The sequence below is a fragment of the Mustela lutreola genome, chromosome 11, assembly GCF_030435805.1.
Source record: "Mustela lutreola isolate mMusLut2 chromosome 11, mMusLut2.pri, whole genome shotgun sequence".
Lineage (NCBI taxonomy): Eukaryota > Metazoa > Chordata > Mammalia > Carnivora > Mustelidae > Mustela > Mustela lutreola.
The window spans coordinates 70950434-70976144 of record NC_081300.1 but is presented as its reverse complement, the minus strand read 5'-3'; the positions used below and the strand labels follow the sequence as shown (position 1 = coordinate 70976144).

Here is a 25711-nt window from a genome sequence, read left to right as displayed (position 1 = left end):
TAGGACCAAAACAGACAAATAATTCTTTGGAAAACGCTGGCAGTTAGCAGGATGGTCCTTTAATTAGATGAGACACCAGGTTAAGCAACTCAATACTGCAAAAAGGAAACTGACTGTATCTTTACCATTTGCCCATTTGATCCCTATTGAATAAATATGTTCTCAGGGTACACCAAAGAAAACCCTATATACCAAGCACTCAACAGAAAATGTAACTTCCTATTGTTTGCTGTCTGGAAAGGTTTTTTCTTTTGTCACCAGCGAGATCCCAAGAACTGACCTTTACTGCCCAAGTGCTTGTGCTCACTAAATCTTTGTCTTAACATTTTTCCTTAAGCTCTTCTTTTTGGCTTATCTCTTAGGCAAATGAAACCCAAAACTATCTCTCAGGTTACAGCAACTGCCCTGACAAGACCTCCCACCAGCACAGACCACCAGACTGGTAGAGCTAAAGCCCTCACATTCACCTGTTCCCAGAGGGACTGTGGAGTGACCCCTGGAATGAATGGCCATTACCCTCACCTCATCACAATACTAAAATCTCTGTCTGAGGAGGAGCACAAGCCTCATTTACATAACATACAATGCAGGAACAGGCATGTTTACTTACTTATGGCACATGTGTGACCTTATTCCTGTCTCTATATACGATGACAAGGCTTCTGTATCTAATTCTAAACAAAAGGTACTCATTCTCTCTCTCTCGTTCTGGAAATCATGGCTTTGGAAGCTATTTGCTGCAAATAAACTTTTTTGTATGACAACTCACCTGGTATAATTTCTGTGACTCACCAACGAGCAAACTCATATTGGCTTGGTTACACTTTCATTAACCTAAATCTGCCTCCTGATAACTTACTTGGTCTGAGTTTTCTGCCCTAAAACACATTAAGTGTTCTGCCTTCAGATATTATACACAACTCCCACATCTTTTATGTGCTCCTATAGCATGTGTGGTTTAAGACGGTTGTGTGCTGAACCTTTAAGAAAAGAAGTTATCACAAATTTGTCACTTTAACCATCCCCAGTGGACCAGTAAGTCTTCAGGTGAGGAGTGGGAAATGATATTCTCAAACTCAGAATGGAGGAGAACCAACACCAGCTTTCTAAGACTATAACACTCCCATTTTCCCTAATGAACACTAAAACTGCATTCATTAGCTTCTTAGTGATTGAAGACAGTTCATGTCGGGCTCATAGACAACCCAAAGCTTCTTCCCATAAATGTTTGATAAATAAGGTTTTTTTCATGTTTTTGAGCCTAAATGGAAAATCTCACCTATAATTAATTTTGTCTTGATTTATCAACATATTCACTCATTGAACACATACTCTGTGGTAAGGACTGGACATAAAAAAGGAAATAGACATGGTCAATATTGGGTGGGCAGTTCTGGGAGTGCAGGAGGAACAACAGAAATGACCGCAGGGGCCGCCATCCTCTAGTCCCCTCCCCGGCTTCCTTAACCCTAGACTCTCCCGCCAAAAGGGTATATGCCCAGGTCACGTCTCCACAGATAACTTGATACCTATGCAGGAAACAGGAGTATCAGGAGCCCTCACCCCATACCTTCCGATCACCAAATATGGATGTGAGCCCATGCCCTACCTTGGCCCAATAAAAGACCCCCACCAACTCCCTCCTAGCGCGACTTCCCCCACTCCCCTTTCCAGAGTTGAGAAACCTCACCCGAGGGTGCCCACCTTCTCCCGGTGGGACTTTCCTGGCTCTCCTTATCCTGAGCCCTGAAACTTCGCCAGAGAGTGCCTTTAATAAATTTTGCCTTGCACCTGCCTCGCCTGGTGTCGTGTTTATCTCGCCTATAAAACCTTACAGTCCCTGCCCTCAAGATCACAGAATATATACCTTCACAGTTTCATCTTGTTGTCTGGTATATCACTACCTCTGAATCCTAATTTTTTCAGTGTGGTATCTACCCATCTCATATTTGTGAAACTTTCATGCCTTCATCCAAGAAACAGTATTATTACAAGAGACCAGATTTATTTACTTTTATTTTTTATTTCTTTAAAGTATGTTATTTACTTATCTGCCAGAGTGAGAGAAAGAGAGAGCGCACAAACAGGAGAAGCAGCAGGCACAGGGAGAAGCAGGCTCCATCCCAGGATCCTGGGATCATGACCTGAGCTGAAGGCAGATACTTAACCAAATGAACCACCCAGGCATCCCTACCCGAGACCAGATTTTTAAATTAGAGCCCTGTGTTGATCTTAGGGTCCTGGGATCCAGCCAGCATCATCGGGCTCCCTGTTCAGCAGGGAGTCTCCTTCTCCCTCTGCTCCTCCCTCACCTCTCCATCCCTGCTCATGCTTGTTCTCTCAAATAAATAAAATCTTAAAAAAAAAAAAATGGTAATGACAAGTTCCTAACAAACCCATGTTGGTTACTAGTCCTTACCACCTCTATCTGTATCAGTAAGGATCAGTCAGAAGAAAGGAATCATACTTGTTCTTTGAACAGACAGAAGTTAATACTGAGAGTTGTTAAGGAGTATGAAGTTTCTAGGTAAATAGCTGAAGGGGCAAAAAGGAGAACTCTAAGGATCACAGAGGCAGCAGATGCTGAAAGCACCTATCAAGTCCAAGTTTGGCTAACAAAGTTTAGAAGGGGCCCAAACACTTAAAGTCAAACTTCTGAGAAGGCATGTTCAGGTAGTACTGGTGTCTCTGACTTCCCAGGAGAGAATCCATGGACCTGGGACCCAGACCTTTAAGAAGGGGCGGCGTTAGTGGGCTTGTATTAGTGGTCTCTGAAGAAAGCCTGATGAAATCGGTCCTCTTGAAGGACCCCAGGTCAGAATTATACTATAGCCTATAAGTTTTAACATTCTTTTTATAACCAGCTTATGCTAACTGAGAAACTGTAGCTAGCTGACGATAGATAAGGGAGTCAGCAAGCAGCATAACAGGATAACGAATAGCGAAAATCTGTGTTTAACCCGGCTGTTTCTGGCTTCTGTATAATAATGCTTCTAATGCTTTGCTAAGAAATGAAAAATTGCTTAAACCCTCGCTCGCTGTGTAATCAAATAAAGTTATACTTTTCCCTTGTTAAGAATTCCCCCTACTCCTAAGACCCCCACACTAAGGCCAGAGACAGACGGTTCAGCGCGTACTTGATAAGGGGATCCTCTCCCGTACCAAGGCCGGAGACAGGCAGTTCAGCACGTATACAGATAAAGGTTAGAAACGTGCAATTCAACACGTACCCTCTACTGTACACTATCTGAACGGTGACTGGCCAAAATGTGGGTCTTCCAAAGCCAATCCGCTAACACCAAGTATGCCTTTTTTTAAATGTTCAAATTGTCAGCCTATCAGCTCCGTCCCATCCAAAACTTGTTTGTACCTGTCTATAAAAATCCTGCACCACCCCAGCCTGGTGTGCTCAGCTAGCAGGAGCTGCTGACCACCCGCAGGCGCGCGCTGACCACCCGCAGGCGCCTGCGTAACAATAAAGAACCTCTTGCTGATTGCATCCAGTGGCAGTGTTGGATTCTTGGGTAAGGGGATCCGCGGGTCTTTCACTCTAAAGTGTTAGAAAAATTGCAAACAGGATCCAGCAAGTACCATAGGAAGTACTGCTGCAGCCAGGATGAAGAAGGGTTGTTAGGGTAGTACTCATGGAAACAGCAGAGAGGAAGGCTACAGGAAGCAAAGAAGAAAAGAGCAAGTCCCTCCCTACCCCTCTAGCCCTTTACTGCCACCAATCTTGCAGCCAGAGGGTGCAGCAGAATGGGTAGAAATGTGGCTTGCAGAGTCCTAGCCCCCAGGATAACAAACCAGAATAAACAAGACAGATTTGGAGCTAAAAGATGACTGGCAAAATACCTTCTGTTCTAAGATAACACATACACTGTTTAAAATAATCAACAACTTTGTGCAGGGGATCAAAATCAGTATCAATGTGGGGCAGCTGGGTGGCTCATTCAGTTAAGCGTCTGCCTTTGCCTCAAGCCTTAGAAGGGAGCCCTGCTTTGGGCTCTCTGCTCAGCAGTGAATCTGCTTCTCCCTCTCCCTTACCCTCTGTGATCTCTCTCGCCTTCGCTCTCTCAAATAAATAAATAAAGTCTAAAAAAAAACCTATATCAATCTGTGTCCAACACTAAATGATGTCCTGCTACCTGGGGAGCAATAACGATAGTAATAAAACAACAAAACCCAATCTAACATTTATTTAGCATTTACTATATGTCTGGAGCTGTTTTAAATAGCATATATGTATTAAGTCATTAATCCTTACAAGAGACCTGTGAAGTAGGCAACGGTAATATTCTCACTTTATAGACAGGACAATAAGATACAGATCCTACACTTTTGATACACTACATATGCTACAGTGCCATGATACTCAACTTTCTCTAAATGTAAGGCAGCCTTTGAAATACAACACTCCTTGAACACAACTTGCTTCTATGTTCCTTCAAAGTTCATATCGGGATTTGTAACTAGATAGAATATCATTTTTCTCACATGTATTTTTCAAGACTGCTAAGAACATCCAACCTGACAACAAACTCCTGGTACCCCAACCAATGAGGGATAAAATGGGCAGAAAATTAAACAATGAAATAATCTTACATACTGCAAAATAAAACTACTACCTTCACTATTGTCACACTCAGAAACCAGAAGTAAGTTAATTCATAGTAGATATGTATAAATTATTTCTATAGACTGAAGCTCACAAATATCTGGGGTGAGAATATAAAATAAAGAGCTCCTGATCTTTAAAACTAAATAAATACATGTCAGGCAGCTGGGTGGCTCAATGAGTTAAGCATCTGACGTCAGCTCAGAGCATGATCTCAGGGGTGCCCGAATTGAGCCCTGCATCAGGCTCCCTACTGAGTGAGGAATCTGTCCCTCTTCCACTCCCTCTGTTTGTGCTCCCTCTCTCTCAAATCAATAAAATTTTTAAAAAACTAAATACATGTCCTACATACAAACTCTGTATAAATATAAATTGAATAAAATATTTATTTATTTATTTATTTATTTATTATTTATTTTATTTAGTACTGTTAAACATAATTATATGTGTTTTTAGTTTCAGGACTGCATATTCAGGATTACAAAAAGACAATGTTAAAATACTGCTGTATCTATTACTATGTATAAAAAGTAATATAATACTGCACAAGAAACAAAATTTAGGGCGCCTGGGAGCCTTCGTAGGTTGGGTGTCCAACTTAGTTTCAGCTCAGGTGGTGATCTCTGGGCCCTGGAATTGAGCCCTATGTTGGGTTTCTCATTCAGTGGGGAGTCTGCTTGTCTTCCTCTCCCTTTGCCCCTCCCCATGCTCATGGACTGAAGTTCTCTAATAAATAAATTTTATTTATTTAGTGTTTTTTTTTAATTTTAGCCAAATCAATACAAACTTCACAACTCCTTCTGTAAAATCAATCAAAATACTGTGACAATGGTAGGAAAACAAGCACATTCAAAAAAATTTTAACTGTAAACACATGAATTAATTTCAGCTCTTCCAACCTCAACAAGAAATAAATATGAACTCCAGAGTAGAAGAGTAATCATATGTCTACTTACCTGCTACCCTGTTTACCCACCTCATAAAGGATAAAAAGAACTCTTTTTTTTTATTTAAAAGTGCTAAGTAGCTTTGAGTTCACACATAGACATGACTTAAAATATAGCAGTGTAAAATGTCTCCATTCAACTGTTTCAACTCTATTTCAAGAATAATAAGCCCAAAAATTAGTATTTATTAAGTAAATACCCATATTTTAGCCACATAGGAAATTCAAATGAAGAATACTCTAATGAAGAATTTCTAGAATTTTTTTTTTTTAGATTTTATTTATTCATTTGACATAGAGAGACACAATGAGAGAGGAAACACAAGCAGAGGGAGTGGGAGAGGGAGAAGCAGGCTCCCCACCGAGCAGGGAGCCCATTGCTGGGCTCTATCCCAGGATCCTGGGATCATGACCCAAGCTGAAGGCAGATGCCCAAAAACTGAGCCACCTAGGCGCCCCTCAGGAATCTATTTTTTAACAACAAAAAAACTTATTTCAGGAAATTATATGTTTGTTTCACAAACCTAGCCTTAGGCTAAAATTCTGAATTAATAAATGATTTACAATATTAATATGTTTTGTCTTTATTTAACAACTTTTAATTTGCATTATAAAGACTGATTTCCTCCTTAAGTAAAAAAAGGAAGATAAAGCAGTGATTTACTGCTGGTTGTTTAACACATTGAATAGTCTGACCCCTCATTTAGACGTTCCCATATCGCCCCAGGGCTGGGGGATCATGGGCCCATTCTTGCATGTAGTCATCACCAGTCTATCTTCTCATGCTCCCCTACTCTCTGTTCTCTCTCCACTTATTCTCCACCAAGGACTGATGGCGACCCACCCCACTGAGATGGCCACGTGTGAGGAGGAGGGTTTCCCCCCCCCAGGGAATGGGGGGGGGCAATTGCCTTTTCCCGAGGGAATGTGTCCAGCAGCTCTTGGTCAAAGCACTGTTGCTATAAACGATCTGGGGCACTCTAGGACCCCCTCCCTCAGCATACTTCTGGAGAAAGTAGGCACTATTTTAACTCATGAGGATCTTCCCTACCAACAATAAATAGAGACAACCTAATAAAACAAACAATTCTTTTTATTTTATAATTCTTTTTATTTCAGAAATACATATGAAACTAGAATCATTCCTTTACTATTCTAAAAACCATTGTTTTTTTTTAATTTTAATTTTTTTATTTTTTATAAACATATATTTTTATCCCCAGGGGTACAGGTCTGTGAATCACCAGGTTTACACACTTCACAGCACTCACCAAAGCACATACCCTCCCCAATGTCCATAATCCCACCCCCTTCCCCCAACCCCCCTCCCCCCAAAAACCATTGTTTTTATATAGCCTCAATTCATTTAATACTTTTCTTCATTATCTGGTTTAATTCCCATGCTTCATTCAAGAACATTTATGTCAGGTACTGTAGTTTAGTTACAATTTTGTAACTTCAAATACTTAAAAAATTAAACCATTTACATTGTAGTTAATTTTAACTTTTGACTGATAAAAAGTTACTAGATAATATAATTCAAGAATAAACGTAGTATCAAATACTCTTTGTTCTATCATTATAAAGACTTAAATTCCAGAATACTGCACCAACATAACCTTAAACCTCACAGTAAAACTAGGTTTTAACAAGATATTCAAGAGAATTGGGCGCCTGGGTGGCTCAGTGGGTTAAAGCCTCTGCCTTCGGCTCGGGTCATGATCCCAGGATCCTGGGATCGAGCCCCACATCGGGCTCTCTGCTCGGCAGGGAGTCGGCTTCCTCCTCTCTCTCTCTGCCTGACTCTCTGCCTACTTGTGATCTCTGTCTGTCAAATAAATAAATAAAATCTTTAAAAAAAAAAAAAAAGATATTCAAGAGAATTGACTACATTACTGTTTTGCAATAAATCTAACCTTCAGTAGCAAAATATAGTTATAATTGATCACTATTTGCTTAATGATCATTTAAATTAAAGACCCAACTAGTACAATGTTTAAGAACGTAGACTCTAGAGGGGCGCCCGGGTGGCTCAGTGGGTTAAAGCCTCTGCCTTTGGCTCAGGTCATGGTCTCAGGATCCTGGGATCAAGCCCCGCATCAGGCTCTCTGCTCGTCAGGGAGCCTGCTTCCCTTCCTCTCTCTCTCTGCCTGCCTCTCTGCCTACTTGTGATCTCTCTCTGTCAAATAAATAAATAAAATCTTTAAAAAAAAAAAAAAAAAAAAAAAAAAAAAAGAACATAGACTCTAGAGCAAGACTGCTAACTCAAATTAAGTCCAGAATAATTCAACTTCCTAGCCATGTGATCTTGATCAGGTTACTTAACCTCACTGTACCTCAGTCTGCTCTTGTGTAAAACGGGAATAACAAAAGTACCTACCTCAAGAGGTAGCTATGAGGACTAAATTAGGTAAGATACAAAAAAGACTTCGATCTGAGCCAAAGGCTCGTTAAACATATGACATTATGACATTAAACATAATGACATTATGGCAGTTAGTAAATATAATACATTAGCTATAATAATCTGAAACCAACAGACCCTATACCATGGAAGGAACACTGCCCTCCACACAACTACTCTACAATTTACATGGTTTTCCAAATATGCCTTAGAAATTTTATTTTTTTAATATAATTGGAATTTATGGCCAATTTCCAGGACAATTTTTATAAATGGTTTTCATAAATCTTTGTGGAGATTAGAAAGCTCCTGAATTTAATAAGAGCATTATTTGACAGAACAACTTTCAAAAATCCTGTTAATACAAAAGCTAAAACCATAAGGATCCAAAACAACACTCAATTCAAAAACATTACATGTAAGACAAAAGGAATTGTGGCAGTGTTTTTAGCACTGTCTCAGGAAATTGTGCAATCTGCTGTAATACACTTTTCCTACCGATAAGGAACAACATACTCACAAGGCCAAATGTCCAATAAAGGTCCCTGAATTCCAAAATCACATTAGTAACATGCAAATTCCTGAGGGAACATACCCAGATGTGTAATGGTTAATTACAAAATAAAAGGTACTATCCCAATCCAAGTGCTTAGAGCCTTATTAAATGTATAATCCTCAACATCAAATTACACTAACAAAGTATCAGGAAACTAAGCTTCTAGTCTCAGAGGACAGTTCACTGGGAAAGTCTTATGGAGTTGACAGTTTCCTCTGTTCTACAACTTAGCTCAGTAATCTTATAAGCATATGAAGGTCAATGTCCTTGCATTAAAAACGCTTACACTTACACTTAAAAATGTCACAGGCCTGATTATTACGAAGGAAGTTCAGACATACATAAAGAAATATATAAAGTTCATACATCCCCAAATGTTCATGTGACATTTAATTCACAGAAACTTTCTTATCCCTCTTAATTTCAGGTGTTCTCTACATAAATGCTTGGTGAACATTTTATTTTAGATACTGTAAAGACAGATTCTACAAATCTCAAGTATTTCTCAAAATGTATCTAATTATTACAAAGTATTAATAAATTAAATCAAAATAATGAGAAAATATATGGGATTCAATCTATTTTTCCATACACCTGAAATTATCTATACATAGACACTCTATTTTAACTATTACTTTCAGATCTGGCTTGTCACTCCACTTTAGGTGAAAGGTATAATCCTGCTCATTTGACCATGTATCAGTGAAAACAAAAATGGGAGAAGGGCAAATAAAGACTGTAGGAGAATATGTTTTTCTTTCTTTGGTAAAAATATCTTAATAGCATTTTATTTTATTTTTTTTTTTAAGATTTTATTTATTTATTTGACAGACAGAAATCACAAGCAGGCAGAGAGGCAGGCACGGAGAGAGGAGGAAGCAGGCTCCCTGCCGAGCAGAGAGCCCGATGCGGGGCTCGATCCCAGGACTCTGAGATCATGACCTGAGCCGAAGGCAGTGGCCTAACCCACCGAGCCATCCAGGCGCCCCTCTTAATAGCATTTTAAAACATTAAATATTTTTTCTTTTCTTTTTTTTCAAGAAGGCTCCAATGCCCAATGTGGGGCCTGAACTCATGACCCCGAGATCAAGAGTTACATGCTCCACCAACTGAGCCAGACAGGCACCCCTTTTTATTTGATTTTCTACTTGATTTTTTTTTAAAGATTATGTTTATTTATTTGACAGAGAGAGATCACAAGTAGGCAGAGAGGCAAGCAGAGAGAGAGGGGGAAGCAGGCTCCCCGCCAAGCAGAGAACCCGATGTGGGGCCCGATCCCAGGATCCCGAGATCATGACCTGAGCCGAAGGCAGAGGCTCAACCCACTGAACCACCCAGGTGCCCCACTACTTTATTTTTTTAATACTTATAGGGAGATATATTTCACATAGCATAAAATTCATCCTTTTCAAATGAGCAGCTCAGTATTTTTTTATTTATTTACAGAGCTTTATAACCATTACAATTCTAATATTTCCATCACTCCCAAAAGAAGCCCCATACCCATTAACAGTCATTCCCTACTCCACCTCCCCAAGTCCCTAGCAAATACTATTCCACTTACTGGATTTGCTTATCCTGAATATTTCACATAAATGGAGTCATACAATATGTGATCTTTTGTGCCTGGCTTCTTTCACTCAAAATGCTTTCAAGGCTCATCTATATTGTATCATGGGTTAATACTTCTCTTTGAATGGCTGAATAATATTCCACTATATGAATATACCACATTTTGTTTATCCATTCAACAGTTAGTTGATACATTTATGGGTTGTTACCACATTGGAGCTATTATGAATAATACTGCCATGAGCATTCATGTACAAGTTTTTGTGTGGACAAATGCTTTCATTTCTCTTGGATATATACATCAGAGTAGAATTACTGTGCCATCTGGAAGGCAGCTCCATGTTCAGCATTCTGAAGAAATGTCAAAGTGTCTTCCTAAATGGCTGTACCATTTTACATTCTTACCAGCAATTTCTCTACATCCTCACCAACACTTGTTATCTCTTTTACTTTTAAGCCATTCTAGTAGGTGTGAAGGTGGTTATTTCGCTGTGGTTTTCATTTGTATGTTCCAGATGACTAATACCTTTTCATGCATTTGTTGGTAATTTGTACATATTCTTTGAGAAATGTCTATTCAAACACCTTGTCCATTTTTTAATTAGGTTTTTTTTATCATGAGTTGTAAGAGTTCTTTATATATTCTTGACACAACTCCATTATCAATTCATAATATGTGAATATTTTCTTCCATTATGTGGGATTTCTTCACTTTTTTTTTTAAACAAGAAAGCCATACTGTATAAACTATTTATTAACAGATAAGGCCTACAGATTTCTTCTTAGACATACCCACAGGGCAGTCACAGTGGCTCGTGGTCTTGCTGTGCTGGCATGGGACACGGAGCCCCCAGAAGTGACACAGCCCTCTGTGGGCTCGAATCTTCTTCATCCTAAGTCTTCATGAAGTTTGCTGTCCAGACCACTGGCCGGAACCTAGCTGTATTTTCTATCCTTCACATAATTTGGGGTTTTGGAGGGTTTTTTTTTTTTTTTTAAAGATTTTATTTATTTATTTGTAAGAGAGAGTGAGAGCGAGCACAGGCAGACAGAGTGGAAGGCAGAGTCAGAGGGAGAAGCAGGCTCCCCGCGGAGCAAGGAGCCCGATGTGGGACTCGATCCCAGGACGCTGGGATCATGACCTGAGCCGAAGGCAGCTGCTTAACCAACTGAGCCACCCAGGCGTCCCTTGGAGGGTTTTTTAAAGGTATTTTATCTTATAGAACTCCTGGGTGACTCAGTCGGTTGAGTGTCTGTCTGCGACTCGGGTCATAACCCCAGGGTCTGGGGATCGAGTCCACATGGGGCTCCTTCTGCCTGTTGCTTCCCCTGCTTGTGTGCTCGCACTGCCTCTCTCTCTACCTCTCTGACAAATAAATAAAATCTTTTAAAAAATTATTTATACCTCTGGGGCTAATAATACATTATATGTTAATTTAAATTTTTTTTAAATTTTTAATTAAAAAATTATTTATTTGAGAAAAAGAGTATGAGAGGGGTGAGGAGGATAGTGAGAGGGAGAGAGAGAATCTCAAGCAGGCACCCCACTGAACATGGAGTCCGACAGGGGGCTTGATCTCAGGACCCTGAGATCATGACCGAAGCTGAAATCAAGAGTCCAAGTTTTAACGGCTGAGTTACTCAGGTGCCCCTTCATTTTGTATATTTCAGAACTAGTCTGGGATCTTATACTGGTATGGATTCTGCATAATGGTAATCACACATTCCACCTCATCCTCAGGGAAATCTCCTGATCCCATGGTGAGGGCAATGTCTGCTTTCCTCAACATCATGTATCTTTGCCCCACACCCTTAACTGCAATGATGGCAAAGGCTGTTTTCCACTGCCCATTGATATTGGTGTTGAGTACTCACAAATGTGCTGGAATTCTCAGGAATCACTAACGACAAGCAATGGTTCTAACGGCAGCATGCAAGCCTCCTGTGAAAGACCTCTTTTCACTTTCTTTCTTTTTTTTTTTTTTTAAAGATTTTATTTATTTGACACAGAGAGATCACAAGTAGGCAGAGAGGCAGGCAGAGAGAGAGGAGGAAGCAGGCACCCTGCTGAGCAGAGAGCCCGATGTGGGACTTGATCCCAGGACCCTGAGATCATGACCTGAGCCAGGAAGGTAGCGGCTTAACCCACTGAGCCACCCAGGCGCCCCTCTTTTCACTTTCTTGATGCTGTCCTTTAACACACAATATTTTAATTAAGTCCAATTTATCTACTTTTTCTCTTGTTGTGTTTTGGGTATTATATTTAAGAAATACCTACCTATGGGGCATCTCGCTGGCCCACTAGGTAGAACATGTAACTCTAGATTTCTGGGTAATGAGTTCAAGCCCCACATCAGGCTCCCTGCTCAATGGGGAGTTTCTTCTGCCCCTCTCCCTGCTCCATGTCTCTCTCTCTTGTTCTTCGATGAATAAAATGTTTAAATAAATTAAATAAAAATCACTGCCTAACCCAAAGTCACAAAGGTTTACTCCTATGTTTTCTAATAAGTGTTTTATTGTTCTTGCTCTTATGTTTGGGTCTTTGACACATTCTAAGTTCATTTTTTTTTTTAAAGATTTTATTTATTTGACAGAGAGATCACAAGTAGGCAGAGAGGCAGGCAGAGAGAAGAGGGGAAGCAGGCTCCCCACGGAGCAGAAAGCCCGATGTGGGGCTCGATCCAGGACCCTGAGATCATGACCCGAGCTGAAGGCAGAGGCTTAACCCACTGAGCCACCCAGGAGCCCCTCTGAGTTCATTTTTGTGTATGGTGAGAGATGAGGGTTGAAATTCGTTCTTTAGCATGTGGAAATCTAGTTGTCCAGGACCATTTTTTGAGAATAGCATCTTTCCTGCACCAAATGGTCTTCACACCATTGTTGAGAATCAATTGACTATAAAAATGAGGGTTTATTTCTGGACTCTCAATTCCATTGATCTATGTTATTCTTATGCCAGTAGGACCCCTACGTGATTACTGTAGTTTTTTAGATTTTAAAACTGAGAAGTGTGGGTGCCTGGGTGGTGCAATAGGCTGGGCTGCTGACTATTGGTTTCAGCTCACATCATGATCTCTGGGTCATAGGATCGAGCCCCGCATCAGGCTCTGTGCTCAGCACAGAATCTACATAAGACTCTCTCTCCCTCTCCCTTTGCTCTTCTTCCCTACTCACACATGTGTGCACTCTCTCTTCCTCAAAATAAATTAATTTTTAAAACAATTTTTTAATTAGAAGTATAAGTCCTCTAAATTTGTTTTCTTTTTCAAGATTGTCTTTGGCTATTCTGGGTACGCTATACTTCCACATGGATTTTAGAATCAGCCTGTAGATTTCTGCAAAAAAGGCAGGTGTGATTTTTATAGGGAATCCACTTGATCTGTACACCACTTAGGGAAATATTGCCATCTTAATAATGTTAAGTCTTCTGGTCCATGAACATGGGATATCAAAACCAGACTTATTCTTAAAAAAACAAAAACAAAAAACTAGACTTATTCTTATTTCAAAATTAAATTTCTTAAACTGTTCAGTCCAACTGCTAAAACAAAATAACCAAAAAGTACCTGCAACCCCAAAGAACTGAATCCATTCCAGCTTTACTTGATGCTTAAGAGTTCAATCACAAAAGAAAAGTGATCCAGTTACACAGAGATCCCAAGAATATATTTTTTTAAAGATTTTATGTATTTATTTATTTGTCAGAGGGAGAAAGCACAAGCAGGCAGAGGCAGAGAAAGAAGCAGGCTCCCTGCTGAGCAAGGAGCCCCACATGGGACTCCATCCCAGGATCCTGGAATCATGACCCGATCTGAAGGCAGCGGCTTAACCAACTAAGCCACCCAGGCATCCCCCAACAATATTTTTTTAAATGTCTACCTTTTAAATCTAACCATTACCCTCTTCTCTCCTCCCATTTTCACTTTTTCTTTTCTTTTCTTTTTTTTTTTTTTTTTGAAAGATTGTATTTATTTATTTGACAGGCAGAGATCACAGGTAGGCAGAGAGGCAGGCAGAGAGAAAGGAGAAAGCAGGCTCCATGCCGGGCAGAGAGCCTGATGCTGGGCTCGATCCCAGGATCCTGGGATCATGACCTGAGCCGAAGGCAGAGGCTTTAACCCACTGAGTCACCCAGGCACCCCTCACTTTTTACTTACTTGGCTGATTACATTCCAATACTTATTTTTCTTTTAGTCTATTCTATCATTACTTTCCCCTTTTCATCTTTCAAAAACTATTTTTTTCTTGTGTGTGATCTAAAAATGAGCACTAATGACTTTCTATATGCATGATTTGGCAAAATATACTATCAAGTTTAATTTGATTTTTCTTTTATGATGACTACCAACACTAGAACAATAATCTTAGTAATCTTCATCTTTATCAAAGTGATATTCTTTATGCAAGTCTATAAGTGCAATGACTACTAAAAACAAATTTTTCCACCAATTGCTGACCCAAGTCTATAGTAAGTTGAAACATTACATGGCAATTTTTGAACTTCCACTATGGCAAACTTAGCCAATGATAGCATGGAAATGCCAAATGTATAATAATAGAATGGGAAGCCACATAAAATAATACACCTTCCCTTACTCAACAATCAGAACTAACTTATTTTTTTCTCTTGCAAAATAACAACACAAAGTCAGGTTTGCTGTGTTACTTAGATCACCTACTATTTCTTAGCAATTCTGTTCTTTATCCACAAAATAGTACACATCCTCATCATAAATCATCAATTATTTGTCAACTAGAGTCTAAACAAATCACATTCCAAGTTGCTGTAAGTTATCTTTACACTATTAATCATTAAAAATAATGCCAGTCAGGGGCATCTGGCTGACACAGTCAGTAGTGCATGTGGCGCTTGATCTCAAAGTCGTGCGTTGAAGTCCCATACTGGGCAGAGAGCTTACTTAATTAAAAAATAATAATAATAAAAAATGTTCTTCAGACAGAAATACCCTCCTTTAGAGGTAATATAGCCACAAAATAAAAAAGGGATTTTTGGTAGTGGTCACAATGAGGACAATTAGAGCTATACTATCACACCTGTTTCCATCCCCCTTTTTCTTTTTTTTTTCTTTTTTTTTTTAAGATTTTATTTATTTATTTGACAGAGATCACAGGTAGGCAGAGAGAGAGACAGGAGGAAGCAAGCTCCCCGCAGAGCAGAGAGCCCAATGCGGGGCTTGATCCCAGGATCCTGGGATCATGACCTGAGCTGAAGGCAGAGGCTCAACCCGCTGAGCCACCCAGGCGCCCCATCCCCCTTTTTCTGTTCTACTCTCTAGTTACTGTTACTGCCTTATTACTCTCCCAATACCACTTTTGATCTTTAGTAAAAAGGACTAGTAAGAACACAGTATATAGAAGATAGGAAATAACAGTAAGAAAACACTAATGGCATTAAGTAGACATTACCAATGTATAATCTAGTCAAAATATTAACTTGTATCCATTAAGTCTTCTTTTTTAAGATTTTATTTATTTATTTGACAGAGAGAGGCACAGCAAAAGAGGGAACACAAGTAGGGGGAGTAGGAGAGGGAGAAGCAGGCTTCCCATTGAGCAGGCAGGCCCATTCAGGCTCTGTGATCATGACCCTGGGACCATGACCTGAGCCAAAGGCAGATGCTTAACAAATGAGTCACCCAGGTGTCCTTGTGGGGTCTTTTTATATAGCTCCTAGTTTATAGGAAACACAGGAACAAGATAAATGATGATAACACATGAAAGCCACCTGACAAATCTAGAATATAGGATATTCTTCAGGACAACTGTTTTGGGCTCTCCAATGAGTCAGTATCATGAAAAAAGGGAACCAGACAAGATTAAAAGAGACTTACGTGACATTAATTAAGACCTGGTCCTGGATTAGATACTGATTTTGACACAGAACTTTAATTTTTTTTTTTTTTACATATAGCTTTAAAGAATATTTTTAGGGGCGCTCGGGTGGCTCAGTGGTTTAAGCCTCTGCCTTCGGCTCAGGTCATGATCCCAGGGTGCTGGGATCGAGCCCTGCATCGGGCTCTCTGCTCAGCGGGGAGCCTGCTTCCTCCTCTCTCTCTGCCTGCCTCTCTGCCTACTTGTGATCTCTGTCTGTCAAATAAATAAATAAAATATTTAAGAAAAGAATATTTTTAGACAGAGGTGCCTAGGTGGCTTAGTTGATTAAGCATCTGCCTTCAGCTCAGGTCATGATCTCAGCGTCCTGGGATCAAGCCCCACATAGCACTGACCCTCAGCAAGGAGTTTGCTTCTCCCTTTCCCTCTGCCCCTCCCCACTACTTATATGCTACCTCTTTCTCTAAAATAATAATAATAATAAATAATATATTGTAATGTATTATATATTTATATATTATATTGTCATAAATAATATAATTATTTAGTGATTATAATAAAATAAATCATTTTTTTAAGATTATTTATTTATTTATTTGACAGAGAGAAATCACAAGTAGGCAGAGAGGCAGGCAGAGAGAGGAGAGGAGGAAGCAGGCTCCCTGTTGAGCAGAGAGCCCGATGTGGGACTCGATCCCAGGACCCTGAGATCATGACCTGAGCCGAAGGCAGCGGCTTAACCCAGTGAGCCACCCAGGCGCCCCATAAATCATTTATTAATAATAAATTATTATTTAATTAATATAATGATTAATATAAATAATGAATAATTTCCACCCCGCCAGCCTCTCTGCCTACTGTGATCTCTGTCAAATAAATAAATAAATAAATCTTTAAAAAATAAAAATAATAAAATCTGTAAATTTTATTGTATGCAAATGATATCTAAATAAAGACAATTTTTAAAGACATTTTGTGCATTTTTATCTTTTTTTTTTTTTTTTAAAGATTTATTTATTTATTTAACAGAGAGAGATCACAAGTAGGCAGAGAGGCAGGCAGAGAGAGAGAGGAGGAAGCAGGCTCCCCGCTGAGCAGAGAGCCCGACGCGGGACTCGATCCCAGGACCCTGAGATCATGACCTGAGCCGAAGGCAGCGGCTTAACCCACTGAGCCACCCAGGCGCCCAAAGACATTTTGTGCATTTTTATCTTGTCTTAGTTAAAATACCTGTGTACATCTGTATATGTATTGTTAGAAAAAAGTATTGTTAGATAAAAAGTAAGTACTGTTAGATAAAAAGATGCCCAGAAGAAGTTCCAGGAAGATATGTATTAAGGTATTAATAGTAGTCATCCCCATATTGATAATGGGGTGGGTTTTTTTTTTTAAGATTTTATTTATTTATTTGACAGACAGAGATTACAAGTAGGCAAAGGGGCAGTCAGAGAGAGGAGGAAGCAGGCTCTCCGCTGAGCAGAGAGCCCGATGTGGGGCTAGATCCCAGGATCCTGGGATCATGACCTGAGCCGAAGGCAGAGGCCTAAACCACTGAGCCACCCAGGCGCCCCTGGTTTTTTAAATAAAATGTGTATGTGCAGTTTTCATAATAAAAGGGTGTTTGTTTGTTTAAGATTTTATCTATTTGTCAGAGAGAGAGAGAGCATCAACAGGTAGAGGGAATGGCCGGCAGAGGGAGAAGCAGGCTCCTCATTGAGCAAGGAGTCTGAGGCAGGGCTTGATCCCAGGACCCTAGGATCAAGACCTGACCACAAGGCAGACGCTTAACCAAATGAGGCACCCAGCGCCCCTAAAAGGGGTTTTTTAAACAAAGATCAACTTTGATTTAAAATTTTCTTATAGACCTATCAGTGAGTTATCAATCTGTGGGATTGTGGGTTACAAAACTAATTATATTTGTGAGTTCAAAGGTAAGCTTTTAATGTCAAAATAATATTTACAAGGTAAACAATTATTTTCCTTGGATCACAGTGAATATACATTCAATGAATACGTTATATTCTAAGTATCAAATTTGGATTATACTGAGTCTCTGGTTTCTTCCCATATAAAACAGCAATCTACTCTGGCTACTAAAGAAACACCACAATAAGAGTAAAATATTAAGCTTAAACATCAGGTTTTGGCTATAACAGAGTTTTTTTAAAAAGCAATCATTCAAAATAAATAAAAATTATAACTAGCAAATTTAATGGAAAAATTATTGCTTGTGCTTTTAGCTAATTAATAAAAGAACAGCACATTAATAAGAATTATGGGGTAAAAACAAACAGCTTTGAGTTACTTTATTTATTTATTTATTTGAGGGGGGGGGGCACAGCAAAGGGAGAGAGACCGTCTCCACCAGACTCCACATTGAGTGTAGAACCTAACACGGGGCTCAATCTCAGGACCTGAGATCATGACCTGAGCCAAAATCAAGAGTCAGATGCTTAACTGAGTGAGCCATTCAGGCACCCCCCCAGTTCTATTATTTTTAGTAATACTTATGAATGCACTGTCAAATGCCTTACACAGTAACCTGGATTTAGTGGGCTTTTACAATAAAATCGTGTGGTGTAAGAGACTTTCACTGTTTCTCAAGCTCTCACAGGGATGTCTTAGATCACAGAAAAGTAATGGAGACAGGAAGAGGTTTGAGGTTTTTCTTCTGGCTTTTCTTTGTGGGTTTTGGGTTTGAGGGAGGGTGGATTTGTCTCTGCTTTAAGGTTTGTTTGTTTGTGGGGTTTTTGGGTTTTGTTTGTTTGGATTTGGTGTTTTGTTTTCTTTTTATTTTTTGGTCTGCTTTTAAATGGAGTTATTTAGTAAAAGAAGAGAAACAACAAATATCAAATCCCTACCACATGTAAGGCATTGTTCTTAATATCTATCAATATCTTAATATCTATCAATATTCTTTAACAATTCTTTGGGATGGATATTACTGTCCCATTATACATAAAAGAACACTGAGATGCATAACAGTTAAGAATTGCCAAAACTCATACACCTAGTAAGTAGCAGAGCCAAAACCTAGAAACTTGAACAGATTACCACTAAATGATGAGATTAAAAAATTCATCCAAAACTCAACTATATTTCTTCCACATACTAGCAATGAACTAATGATAAATAATGGCAATATGAAATTTTTAAAAACACTTCCTTGTAGAATAGCATCACATAAAATACTTAGGAATAAATTTTTGAAAGTGCAACCTTGGACCTGAAAACTCCAAACACCACTGAAAGGACAGATTAAACACACTCTCTATAAAAATCCCAGCTAATTTTTGGCGAAAACTTAAAATTTGATCCTAAAATCCATATGTAAGGGACTGAAAAAAGCAAAAACACCTTGGAAAAAAAAAAACAGGACTTATATTTAATTTCAAAACCTATTACAGAGCTACTATAATCAAATACAGTAGTACTGGCATAGGATAGACAAGAGGATAGAATTAAGAGTCCAAAAATAAAACCTAACATATAGTCAGCTGGGTTTCAAGAGGGTACAAAGACCATTCAATGGGACACAAACAATCCTTTCAATATATACTGCTGGGACAACTGGATTATCACATGCAAAAGAATGAATTGGGTCATAACCTTACACCACATATAAAAATTAACTCAAAATGGATCAACAACCTAAAATATAAGGGCTAAAAACAGAAAATTCTTAAAAGAAAGCATAGGGATAAATCTTTATGACTTTGGACTTCACAATGGATTCTTAGCCATGACACCAAAAGCATGAACGATAAAAGAAAAAACAGATAAACTGGACATCGTCACAAAAAAAAAAAATTTTTTTGCAACAAAGAACATTATCAAAAAAGTTTCAAAAGATATCATAGAGGAGAAATTAGTTGTAAATCATGTATCTGACTAGGTTTTAGTATCCATAATATTTTAAATAACTCCTGCAACTCAATATAAGACAGATAACTCAGTTAAAAAATGGACCTAAAATACAGGCAAATGATTTTAATATACATTTCCCCAAAGAAGATACACAAATGGCCAATAAGCACCAAAAATATCCCCAACATCATTTGTCATCAGGGAAATGTAAATCAAAATTGCAATGAGATACCATTTTATACCTACTAGGATGGCTAAAGTTAAAAAAAAAAAGACAATAACTTAAAAAAAAAGTATTGGCAAGGATGTAGAGAAACTGGAACCCTCATACTTTGTTCATAGGCGTGTAAAACAATGTAGTACCTTAGGAACAGTCTGTCAGCTCCACAAAAGATTTAAAAAGTTACCATATGACCCAACAATTAGGATATGCCCAAGAAAATTAAAACATATGTCCATACTAAAACTTATACATAAATGTTCATAGAAGCATTATTCATAATAACCAAAAAGTGGGGGAAAAAACCTACATGTCTATCAGGAAATAAATGGATACACAAGTGGCACCTGGGCGGCTCAGTCGGTTAAGCATCTGACTGCAGCTCAGGTTATGATCTGAGGGTCCCAGGGTTAAGCCCTGTGTTGGGATTCCTCACTCAGCAGTGAGGGGAGAGAGGCTTCTTCTTGTCCCTCTGCCCCTCCCCCTGCTCCTACTCCATCTCTCTTTCTCTCTCTCTCAAATAAATAAATAAATACTTTCTTAAAAATGGATAAACAAATTGTGGTATATCCATTCAATGGAATATTACCCAGTAATAAAAAGGAATGAAGTCCTTATACATGCTACAACATGGATGAGCCTTACAAAATCACTGAGCTAAGTGAAAGAAGCCAAACTACATACTGTAAGATAACAACATGTGAAATGTCCAGAATAGTAAAATTTGTAGAGACAAAGTAGGCATTGCCAGCAGCTGGGATAAAGGTGAACAAGGAATGCTAATGTGTATGTTATTTCTTTGAAATGTGATGAAAATGCTCTAAAAGCAGATAATGGTAATGTTGGACATATAGTGAGTATTCACTATAAACCATGAAATTGTACACTGAAACAGTTGATTTTATGGTAGGTGAACAAAACTAGGTTTGTTTTGTTTTCTTCTTTAAGACACTTAAAAAAAGACAGGAATGGAAATGTAACATACTGCATTGTGACTATAGTTAATACTGAATGGTATATTTAAAAGCTGTTAAGAGTAGATCTTGAAAGTTTTCATCATAAGAAATTGTAACTATGCATGATGAGAGATGTTAACTAGACTTACTGCAGTGATCATTTTGCAATACATACAAAGTCATTATGTCCTAGACCTGAAACTAATGTTATATATCAATTGTATCCCAACAAAAAGAATTTTTTAAAAATCCACAAAAAATATCCATATAAACTACAAAAATGACACACCTAATAAAACATCTAATTCTTCCATTTTTCTTCAGATCCAATCCCAACTTCTAAAGTCTTGTATTTCTATATATTTACATTTTTTCCAGTCGAAAGAAATGAAATCAACTAATGAAATTCAAAACAACGTGAAAAAACAGCCCTGAAATATCAAATAACTTTCAAACAATTCTATTTTAGCACTGACCCTGAGCTAAACATAAATCTTAATTTCAAAATGCTACATAAAAACTACAAATACTCAAGTCTAAGCAAATTGCCAACTTTTCTGAATAAACAGTAATGCAGATTTGCTTTGATAAAACATAAATATTTACCTGCCTCAAAGGAACAAAATCCTATAAGCCTAGTGTTCCCAAATGATGAAGAGAAAGAAGCATGCATTTTTTATTCAGGTTTTGTTTTAGAACTAATTTGAACCTAGCTGGGGTATACATAGTTGATGGTTTATACTAAGCAATGTGTACTCTGATTTTGCCTAGAACATACTGAAAACATGGCAATATAAACAGTCACAGTCACAGAAGTTAAGCTGGGACCAAGAAAAATCACATTTTACAGTAAATCCGACAGAGATACTAATCTCAAAAGCTCCTGAAAATGTCTCAAGAGCTTCTATTTTGGAAACCCTCTAAGTTATTCAGTCTTCTTACAAATACTGAATGACCATCTACCATGTGCCAAGCCCTGCGCCTGCTACCAGGATGCCATGGTGAGCTATAAACAGAACAGGTCCCCCATCGCTGGAACCTTACTCTAAAATAGTGCCTTTCGAATCTGCCTGATCATAACAACTTGAGAGTTTGTTAAAAATTCAAAATCTGTTCCTCTGCCTTGGAGAGTCTGAGTCTGTGGCCCTGGGAAGAACTGTGACGCCAGTATTTTTTATAAAGCTACAGATTATTCCTATGCCTGGGCAGTTTGGGGAGCCAAATCCTCAGGGCCATCCCATCTCATCCTCTGAGAGCCACACCTCCAAAGTCCATTTTGCTCAGCATCCTTCACCTTGACTGATACCCCAAAGACACTGCGAAGTTGGGATGGATGTCAAGCATTCCAAAATCACTCTGTGCTGAGCCAAAGTCAGACCTGATTCCTTCCATGGACCGACAGATTACTCCTTTTGATTCCACCTGGGGCTGTCTGCACCTGAGTCTCTCACGGCAGTACCGACACCTGTCTCCAAGCGGCTGCCATCCACCTCTCCCGTGGGTCCAGAGCAGGGGAGGCGCCGCCCCGCGGAGGCGAAGGCAACAGATGAGACTTGGTGCGCATTTGGCGCCAACTGTATACCGCCCCCCCTCCCCCCGTGCACGCGCGCGTTCACACACTGTATCCGAAACCTAGCCGGCCAGGCGGCAGACCGAATCCCGCCGCTGAGCGGCGCGAGGCGGGACAGCTCGAACCCGGACTGTGAGGCGGGTTCCGTCTCGCGGAAGCTCGTCAGCCGCCGAGGCCCGGCCCGGCTCGCACCGACGGAGTTTCACAAAGAAAGTCTCCCGGCCCGCGCCCCTCACGCACTCACCGGCGCCGGCGCCGGCGGCGATTCTGGCTCCCGCCGCCTACGATTCCGTGCTGGAGTCGCCCCCGTGGTTGGCTCGGGCGCCGGCGGCGGCGACTGCTCCATCCCCGCGGGGCCCGGGCCGCGTCCGCCTCGAGCTAACGGTCCCGCCAGCTAGGCGCGCGCGCCGGCCCCGCGCGCCGTGTTCCCGCCGTACCGCGCGCCGCCGCGGCAACCCACAGCACTTGCCCCCCCCCCCCCAAACCGCGCACGCGCGCACTCGCCGCACCAGCGCCCCGCGCGCCTCCGCGGGTCCCCCCAACCGCGCAAGCGCGCACTCGCCGCGCCCCTTCCCCGCGCGCCCCGCCTCGCGCCCTCCGGAGTCGGCCGCTGTTCCCGGCGTCGCGCCCACCCCCTCCGCACCCGTCCGGCCTAACTGGAGCGCTCGCCGTTCTGGACTTGGCGCCGCCGCCTGCCGCAGTGCGGACGACCCCCGGGCAGACCGGGGTACTCCCCTTCCCCGCGTAGCCTCATATTCTTCACAGGTCATTCCAGCCTTGCGGCGAAAGTCTAACCCAGGAGATAATTACCCCCAATAAGTGCCGGGGGAAGAACGCTGCTAAGGTGAATAGATCCCCGTGAGGAAAGTGTGCAAGCACGTGCACAGGAGTGAGTGGCACAGTAAATGCCCATGTCCCTGGCACAGCCAGACTCAGTGGAGAACCTGAGTTCGAGTGCCACATCTCCACTAACCTTTGCGTGATTAAGGTCAGGTCTCTGGGAGCCTGTCCCTCCTTAATCAGGAAGGCCTATATAACTAAGGGATGTTGGGAGGACCGAAGGAAACAATCCGGATGGTGTCAGCACAGCTCCTAGTGCTCACTGAGTACTCACTGAGTATCAGTGACAAGACCAAACAAGTTTTCTGTACTGGCTAATACCAAGGGCTCTAAAGAGGGGAAATCTCAGTTCCAGTCTGGCCTCCACCTTTTGCAAACTGGGAAACCTTTAACAGGACACTTGACCAAAGCAGAGTGCCTTGATTTCAAAGTCAGTAAACTGGGAGAGGGGCAGAAATACCTCACAGGGTTGAGGTGAGCCTTCAGAGATGCATGTCCCTTGAGCACGCCTGGCAGCACCATGCTTTCCAGGCTCCGCTATATAATTCTGGCCCTTTCCTTCCAAGACTCCTAAAAGTTTAATGAAAGGGGCTCTACTCCCAAACTCTGTGGTATAATTAGCTGGGAGGGTTCGCTCAACCTTGGGGCTGGAAGGACTGTTAACTTCCCACATCTTCGCTTTCCATTCTCTGCCCCAAACCTCTCTGAAAACCCTGAAGTTGGCAGAAAAACAGCAGCAGCAAATGTTTTTCCCTACTAGAAAAAAAAAAAAAAGAAAACAATCTCCAAGGGTTTCTCAGAGTTTTTAACTGTTTGAATTTATTAATTCGACCTTTTCCGGGTACTAGTGACAATAACAATAATTCAACCTGGAGTAAAAAAAAGAACAAATTGAAAAGTCTCAGGACGGTAGCTCACTTCAGGCATAGCTGGATCCAGGTGCTCAGTGACCTGTAGCTTGGTCTTTTTCACCTCCACTTCCCTTTCTGATGACTTCTCATGTAGCACTCTCCAGCATCCTACGCGGCACCCAGCTCATATCTGACCAGGAAAAAAGGAACTGTTTGCCAATAATTCCAGCCAGTCTCAGGACTGACTTTCATTGCAATTATTTAAGTCCCTACTTGAGCCAATCACAGCAAAATTGGCCAATCCTGGCTATACTGAGCACCTCTAGGAAGGGCATGGGATCCAGGGTGAGTGGGAGGAGAGAGAGATATATTCCCCAGAAAAATAACAATGCAGTCATCTACAAGAAGCATCAGCTGAAGACCGGCACAAATAAAAGGTGCCCACTGCACCATTATCCAAGCATGCAGCAGGTCAACCATGGAACAACATGCCTGTTTCTGCAGAAGGGAGTGGCAGTTACTTCAGGCACTGGGAAATACCCCCTCACCTCTGCTCCCACCATCCACCCAGTCCTGGCATTTACCAAATGTTAAGTCAAAGGCATCTCAATTATCCACCCATCTTGTGTGTGCCCATGCCCCCCAGAAACTGAACGGATTATATTACATCCCTGCTCAAGAATTTTCCATGGCTCCCTCCAGCTACTTTTGTGGTCCTCCCACCTTTAAGGATGGAAGCCAGCACTGATAGATCCCTTATCCCATGCCAGGCACTTTAAATGACCTTCCCCCATTCAATCCTCACAAACACCATATGAGGCTAGTATTCCTACTGCACCCACTTTATAGATAAGGACATAAAAGCTCAGCAATTTCAAAGCCAAAGTCAGGAAGTGCAGAGAGCTTAGATTGGCACAATATTGTTTTTACCACCAATATTGCCATTCCAGTTCCATTTGCTTGTGTTTCAAAGTCCTGGGCCCACCTCCAGGTAGGAGGCCAATGCGAAGAGCTCCACCAGGGAAGGAACCCCTTGGTACCCCCCCTTCAGCTTCCATAGTTGAGAGGGCAGGCAGACATTTAGTTTTACCATTTCCCCCTTCCCCCACCTTAACTTCATGGGATAAGGAAAAAGAATTGCCTCAAAAGAAAACTGGAGTGAGGTCAGGAAGAAGTGGATGCTGGGTGGCTCCAAATAAGTAGTGACATCTTATTGATGAGTATGTTAGTTTCCTATGGCCTCCATAACAAATTACCACAAACTGGGTGGCTTAACATAAATTTGTTCTTATATAATTTTATAGTTCAGATGTCTGAAATCATTTCCACTAGTGAAAGTCATGGTGTAAAGGACTGGTCCCTTCAGGAGAGACTCTGTGGGGAGAATCCATTTCCTTGTCTTTTTTCAGCTTCTCATGGCCACCTGTACCCCTTGGCTTGTGGTCCCTTCCTCCCTCTTCA

The 25711-nt window shown here is 40.7% G+C and overlaps 1 protein-coding gene across 2 annotated transcripts in view; it reads right to left on the bottom strand.

The window, feature by feature from the left end:
* Positions 1-23009, bottom strand: part of TTC28 (tetratricopeptide repeat domain 28) — a 646079-nt gene extending 623070 nt beyond the window's left edge. For both annotated transcript variants that reach the window (XM_059139718.1, XM_059139719.1), the window contains exon 1: positions 22804-23009. In XM_059139718.1, the coding sequence (XP_058995701.1) occupies positions 22804-22905 (102 nt within the window). In that variant the 5' untranslated portion in view covers positions 22906-23009. The remainder of the gene's footprint in view (positions 1-22803) is intronic.
* Between the last annotated feature and the right edge of the window lie 2702 nt (positions 23010-25711).